At 53.2% G+C, this 7,204-nt stretch overlaps 1 protein-coding gene across 5 annotated transcripts in view; it reads right to left on the bottom strand.

The window, feature by feature from the left end:
- Nucleotides 1-232: 232 nt before the first annotated feature.
- Nucleotides 233-7,204, bottom strand: part of SIPA1L3 (signal induced proliferation associated 1 like 3) — a 217,570-nt gene continuing 210,598 nt past the window's right edge. For all 5 annotated transcript variants that reach the window (XM_058674384.1, XM_058674383.1, XM_004595068.2 and 2 more), the window contains 4 exons: nt 6,120-6,263; nt 3,180-3,315; nt 1,760-1,841; nt 233-575 (listed from right to left, as the gene is read on the bottom strand). In XM_058674384.1, coding sequence (XP_058530367.1) covers nt 432-575; nt 1,760-1,841; nt 3,180-3,315; nt 6,120-6,263 — 506 coding nt within the window. In that variant the 3' untranslated portion in view covers nt 233-431. The remainder of the gene's footprint in view (nt 576-1,759; nt 1,842-3,179; nt 3,316-6,119; nt 6,264-7,204) is intronic.

The following is a 7,204-nucleotide window of genomic DNA, read 5'->3' as shown; positions in this document are numbered from 1 at the left end:
TTCATGCAAGCCCACACTTCGTGGTACGTGGTCAAGAGGCCTGGCCGTGAGCAATGTGTGGGTTCTGGAGACCGGCTTCCGCTTTCTGTTGACTGGGTCCTGGGAGGAGGCTGAGGAGCATGGCAGGGTAGGCCACTGGGGGCAGTGTGGGCATGGTCCTGCCCTCAGGGCCTCAGATGGGCAGCTCCGAGGAAGGCCGAGATTATGTCACTCGGGCTTGCAGTCGTGGGGCCTGTGGCCAGCCTGGGGTTTCCAAGTTCATTGGGAGGTCTGTGGAAGCAATGATGCTCGGGGCCCTGGATGGATCATCTTGGTCACAGCTGCAGCAGCTGGGCGCCAAGGAGGAGCGAGAGGAGAGCAGGAGGCAGTAGCTCCTGCAGCAAGGTGCCGGGGGCCCGGAGGAGGGTGGCGGGCAGGGTGTTCCTTCCTGCTCACAGGTCCTTTTTCTCCCTGCAGAAGATCTCCGCGAACTTGCGCAGCTGCTCACTGGCTGCCTGGGACTCCTCCTGCAAGCGCTGGTTGTTCTGGCGCAGGCTGGCCACCTCCGACTGCAGCACCACCTTGTCCTGCTTCTCCTGAGTGGGTGGGAGGGTTCAGTGTCAGGTAGGTGTCAGCGTTGGGCCTGGATGCTCCAGGGAGCACTCCCAGGGTGTGGGGTGGGGGCAGACCACGAGTTGGGCCTGTGTTGCAGACTAGCTCTGTTTAAGACACTTGGGCAAGTCACAGGATCTCACTGGAGCCCCAGCTCCCTCAACTCTAAAAGGGGTGGTTGAGTAGCTATGCCGAGGTCATGTACGTCAAGCTTGACATGGAGTAGTTACCTGACAAGCATCACTATTAGCAATGACCTCACGCCACCCTCCCAGCTGCCCTGTTGTTCTCAACGCTCTGGAAGGTTTGGGGGAGGAGGGGGGCAAGCCTCCTAGGGTGAGGCTTGGGACATGTGTCCCAGCAGGTCCCACTGCCTCCTCTGACAGCCGTATGGGAGGACATCACATCCTAGGCAGGGACTTGTCCAGAGTCACACAGTATTAGGCACTGGACGGGAGGGGAAGGGGATGGACTTGAACTTGGGCCCTGACGACCCCTGTGCTTGAGGGCTCACATATGATACTCGGCCAACTTTGTGCCTTTTACTCCAAAGGACGCACACAAAAATCTCTGCCCTCATTTCTGTTTTCCTCCCGGTGGTGGAGAGAAGTAGAGTAACCCTCTAAGATACCCCTCTCTGCCCATAGGTGTTAAACACTTAGCTTTTTTTTTTTTTAAGCACAAAGACATTCTAGGAAACAATTCTACTTGCTGCGATTTACTCCGCATGTTAGCAAATCTCGATTTACTACCGTAATGGGCTGCAGGCCCCGGCGCTGCCTACGTGCACTGTGACGAACGGCTCTTCTCAGGTTGATGGACAGTGCACTGGGACCTCTCCACCATAGAGCAGCGAGGAACATCCTTGCTGTGGGCCCCTCTGTGCCCACTCTGGAAATTTACACAAATTCCCTCACAAGCAAAACTGCTGGGTCAACAAGCTGCACCATTACATCTTTGATAAATGTTTCCAACTGCTCTGCGAAGAGCCTGAGCCCATTGATTTTTTTTTTCCTCCAAGGATGGAGGAAAGTGTGCCTCCTGGTGTGCTTGCTGGCCTTTGGCTCTTCAGACCCCAGCCAGGAATGGAGGTGTGGGGGGTGAGGGAGTGCGTGGTGGCCTAGAGGGCTGGGAAGTGGGACAGGGAGGTGCATACACAAGGCCTTACCTTCTGGAGATCCGTGTGCAGTTGCTTCAGCATCACCTCCAGCTGGTACACCTTGCCTGTCAGATCCAGGGGTGGCTCCTCGCTGGAGAGAGAGGGGACGAGGTCAGGCTATCGGCCTAATCAGAGCACAGGTCTCTCTTAGTCCTGCTGCTAAGCCCTAGTTTTGCTGGAGTCCTCAGGGATGCCTTGAGGAGAAGCCATATGACAACCACCCCTTCTGGCCGCAGTCCCACCCTTCCTCCCAGGGCTACCCTGCATGTGGGGAGTGGGGACAAAGGCACAGGGTGACAGGTCTGCCCTGAAGTGTGCTCTTTGTGTGTCTTTAGGGAAACTCCTTCCAAAGCAGACAAAGTGGCTGTTCTTGGTAACAGGTCTGAAGTGTCCAGCCATTGCTGGCAGCCCACTGGGCTGCACATACCATCAGTCCCTAACTGTCAGTCCGCTCTCGCTCTGGCTGCCTTGGAGCGTGCCATACTGTTCCCTGTGCAGGCAGGGGATGTCACCACTCAAGTCTTGGTACTGGGGTACAAACCCAGGACCCCTGTCCTGGAACTCCCTGGAACAGAGTCTCCTAGCCGTGGACCTGCCAGACACAGCCTCTCCATCAGCATAGCAGTACCATGTGACACCATGAGGTTCTCATGGTGACTGTGGGTCCACATCAGGGGTGGAGGAGGTTGCGCAGTAAAGCTAGTATGTGAAGCCAAAAACCCAATAGGAGTCCAAATCACTCCAGAGGTTGGTTTTGCCCGGCACAGGGTGCAGCTGTGGCACACCAAGAGAGCACCGAGTGTGACATGAGCGGTTTGAATCCATGCATAGGCACATCATGCCGATTCCATTCTTTCTGCCTCTTTGAATGTTGTTCTCTGCCGAGTGAGTGAGTGTAGCTGAGTGTGTCGCACTGAAGGTGAGAAGCCATGTGTTAGGTGACAGCCAGACAGATGTGAGACACGTGTGGTTCCCTGTCCTCCACTGCTTTCCCCCTGGAGGTCTCCTGAGGGTACCCGGCAGGGAAGAGGTGAAGGGTTGGTGGCAGGTGGAAGCCTGCCACCTCCAGGGACCCATAGAGGAGGAGACTGAGGAGCAGACAGACAATGGGAAGGCTGGGGACCCCAGACAAGATGTCTCAAGGTTGGAAGTAGAAAAGAGCAGCACGCTGACTGAGGCTCTGTCGCCACTGGATGTGGACACGGGAGGTGCTCAGGGCACAGGTGGTGTGAGGAAGCCCATCTGACGGGTGTGGGGAGCTCGGGCTGTGGGAATGGTGTGTGTGTGTGTGTGTGTGTGTGTGTGTGTGTGTGTGTGTGTGTGTACGTGTGTGTGTGTGTGTGCGCGCGCGCGCTTGTCCCACAGCAGCCGCCTTCCCTGTGGCTCCCTCTTCCACTGTGTCATCCTGCTACTCACAGGTAAGCCTCACCTCATGGTAGGGGTGGTCCTGGGGGTCTGGGGCCCCCTCTCCAGACTCAGGTGACTGTGCACTGGACTATGTGCAGGCTGGATGTCCGGGCTCAGGGCTGGGTCATTTAGAGAGAAGAGTGAGACGGCTCTTTGCACTGCCAGGGAAAGACAGAGAGGGTTGAGCTCCGGACAGAAGGGACCTGGACAATAACCACAGCACTGCCATTTTCCACGTAGCATTTAACACACACCGCTATCTGCTATATGCCATTTCCAGACTGCATCCAGTACTCCTGAATGAGAATAACTGATACAGCTGGTTTTCCTCCTTGTCTTGGATCTCTTGAAAACATTTCCATAGGAATAATCTTAAACATCCCCCCAGGCAGAGAGGATCACATCACAGCATGTGCTGGGGTCCAGCACTAGTTTCCAGCATTTTTAATGCGTGGCTACTCTGGTTTCCTCACCTGCACCTCCTTCCATTTCCCCAGGCACCCCTCTGGCTTACTGATACGCACTCAAGTACACGTGCTTAAGGCGCACCATCAGGTTTATCCTGCCACGGGTACACATGCTCTGAGTACTACATTTGGGAGTCATCCCTGGCTCAACTTTAATTTTTTGGATTTATTTATCTTTACTGGAAAGGCAGATCAGATTTACAGAAAGATCTTCCACCCGTTGGTTTACTCCCCAAGTGACCACACCAGCCAGAGCTGAACTGATCTGAAGCCAGGAGCCAGAAGCCTCTTCTGGGTCTCCCACACGGGTGTAAGGTCCCAAGGCTTTGAGCCATCTTCTACTGCTTTCCCAAGCCACAAACAGGGAGCTGGACGGGGAGTGGAATAGCTGGTACATGATTGGCTAGGATCCCAGCGCTTGCTAGGGGAGGATTTAGCCATTGAGTTATAGTGCAGGGCCCTAAGCTCACTTAAAAAAAAATTACTGTGTAAAAGGGCTGGCATTGTGGCATAGTAAAGCCACCACCTGCAATGCTGCCATCCACGAGGTGCCCTGCTAAACGCAGCAGAGCACGGCCTGAGTACTTGGGCCTCTGCACCCTTTTGGGAGATCCAGAAGAAGCTCCTGGCTCCAGATCGATCCAGCTCCTCCTGCGGTGGCCATCTGGGGAGGCAACATTGGGGGGGAAATCTCTTTGTTTCTCTTTCTCTGCCACTCTCTTTAATTCTGATTAATTAAATCTTTTTTTTTTAAAAGATTTATTTTATTTTCATTACAAAGTCAGATATACTGAGAGGAGGAGAGATAGAGAGGAAGTGGAGCTGCCGGGATTAGAACCAGCGGCCACATGGGATCAAGGCGAGGACCTCAGCCACTAGGCCACGCTGCCAAGCCCTGATTAATTAAATCTTAAAAACTTATTTTGAAATTTACAGAGACTTGGAGACACAAGAATGAAGGGATGTACGGACCAGCTTAGAGGCTATTTAAATACCCAGTCTCTACTTGAAAGTTACCCCCTGAATTTTAGCAATCACCAGACAGCCTGGTGTGTGCAGTTCTTACTGTGCTGTTCTAAGGACTTTTCTCTGTCTCCTTCTAGAGGTATTCACTGGAAGCATTCTGCAAGGAAGCCACTGTGTTGTCATCATTTGTCCATTGAGTTACTCACAGGAATATGAACTCACTGACAGAGTTCCCACCTGCTAGTTTACTCCCAAAGGTCCACAGCCACTCGGAGTGCAAAGCTGGGAGCCAGGAACTCAATGTAGGTTTCCCATGTGGGTGGCAGGAACCCAGTCCCATCACTGGCTGCCTCCCAGGGTGTGTATTAGCTGGGAGCCTGAACTGGAGCTGTAGTGAGGGTATCCTGACCCACTCACCCCCAGCTGTCCCAATTTTAGCCACTGGAGCTTTTCATGTTGGCTTCTCATTCTTTTTAATGCACTTTTATATATGTTTTTGAGCATTTCCTTGCTTCCTGGTGCCACAGTATATACCTGTCTTTACTCTTTATTTGGAGTATTTTCAAGTAAGTCCTATAGGTCTTACTTCACCTAAAGAAACTTCAGTTCCTCTCAGAGATAAATACCTCCTGCAACCCCCACCCCCACAGCCAAACTCCATCTTGTGAACATACCCACCCAAGTTAACCAGATATCCTTTCATCTTTTCTACTTATTTGAGTGGCACTGGAAAATCCACACATATCTTCATTTAGAGAACTAAGCCCAGGGGGTGTCCAGGCTGGTGGCCAAGCCATCAGGGAGGACACCTGCACCCCATCAGAGTGTTGGCCTCTGGCACCTGCCTTCTGCTTCTGGCTTCAGCTTCCTGCTGACACAATGTGAAGCCTGTGGCAACCTTCACCCCAGCTGTGGCATCTTCTTGCCCACCACTTGGCTCCCGCATCTGAGGTGTGAACCAGTGGATGGAGCTTTTTCTCGCAAATAAAAAATGATAAATGAGAACAGACGGCCAGCTGAGGCAGCAGGAAGTTAATCACTTATCAGGCAGTCCCTCCATGGGACAGTGCATGCCTTGGGAAGCATCCTTACAGGGAGGCGACATGCTCCTTTGTCCTGGAGCAGGATGTGAGGGTTTCAGCTCTCACAGCCATCTAGGATGGGGAGGCAATTCCAGGTCTGTGGGCTAGAAGGCACCTGGGCCCCACTGAGTTTGTGGAAGCGCCACACAGTCTCTGAGGGTGTACCCAGGAATTTGAGCTGCCTAAAGCCTCAGTCTTCTTCAGCATCATCTCAGGTGCTTGCTGCTGGTCAGGCAGAACCTTCACTGCAGCCAGGCGGCGGCCATGGTCACCATTTGGTAACTGGTAACTGGGGATTAGACAGATGACAACACCAGCCCAGGGTTGTATGGTGACAAGGTACGCTTTGAACCCTGGTCCTGAAACACGAGTGGACACCCCAACAAAACCACATGGTTCTCCACTGCTACTTCCAGAACAGAGAAGGGTTTGGTGCAAGGTGCCTACCTTCGTATGCCTTGGCCGCGTTGACAAGGCTGGACCACTCAAGGCCAGAGGCTGTGTCAGGCAGTGGCATCATCCCCGGGTCGAGGCGCCGCAGGGGCCGGTCCCGCCCGTCAGCCAGCGACAGCTCTGAGGCCGAGATGGTGGCTGCATGGGCAGAAAGAGACCGGCGGGGGGGGAGGGGGAAGGGCTGAGCGTGATGATGTGGCAGGGGCCAATCAGCAAACACGTCATTTCGCTCATGGACACTGAGCATGCCAAGGAAAGCCTCCTGCCAGGTGAGGGGACCATGGGGTGCAAGCCACCGGGCCCCAACTTGATTTTTTTTCCTAATGAGAACAACTGGGCTTCACCCTGAATTTCTTTTCTTTCCTCTCTCTTGGCTCTCTCCCCATCTTCCATCCTCTTTCCTCTGTCTCAATTTGCTTTTATTTACTTACTTGAGAGGGAGGGAGATGGACAAGAAACCTCCCCTTTGCTGTCTCCCAAATGTCTGCAATGGCCGCCACCAAGCTGGGCTGACCCTGGAGATGCGACCACATCTCCATGCAGGGAGCAGGGGCCTGACTCTTCAAACCATCACCGGGGCCTCCCCAGGGTGCATAATGGCAGGAAACCAGAGCTGAGGCCAGTTTGATTTATCTATTTTGGGCCCAGCACAATGGCTCAACCATCTGATCTTCCCTGTCCAACTACCAGCATCCCATGTGGGCTGTGGTTCATGTTCTGGCTGATCCAATTCCCATCCAGCTCCTTGCTTGTGGTTTGGGAAAGTAGTAGAGATGGCCTAAATCCTTGGGTCCCTGCATCCTTGTGGGAGACTTGCAAGAGATTTTTGACTCCTGCCTTCAGATTGGTTCGGCTTTGGTCACTGTAATCATTTGGGGTGTGAACCAGTGGATGAAAGATTTTTCTGCCTCTCCTTCTCTCTGTAAATTTGCCTTTCCAATGAAAATACTTTTTAACATAATTGTCAATTTTTATTTCAAAGAGTTACAGAGAGAAGGAGAGAGAGAAAAAAATACCTTCTATTTGTTGGTTCACTCCCCCAGATGGCTGAGATGCCCAGTGCTGGGTCGGGTGAAAGC

The sequence above is a fragment of the Ochotona princeps genome, chromosome 16 (genome assembly GCF_030435755.1).
Source record: "Ochotona princeps isolate mOchPri1 chromosome 16, mOchPri1.hap1, whole genome shotgun sequence".
Taxonomy (NCBI): domain Eukaryota; kingdom Metazoa; phylum Chordata; class Mammalia; order Lagomorpha; family Ochotonidae; genus Ochotona; species Ochotona princeps.
This window is presented reverse-complemented; position numbering and strand designations above follow the sequence as displayed.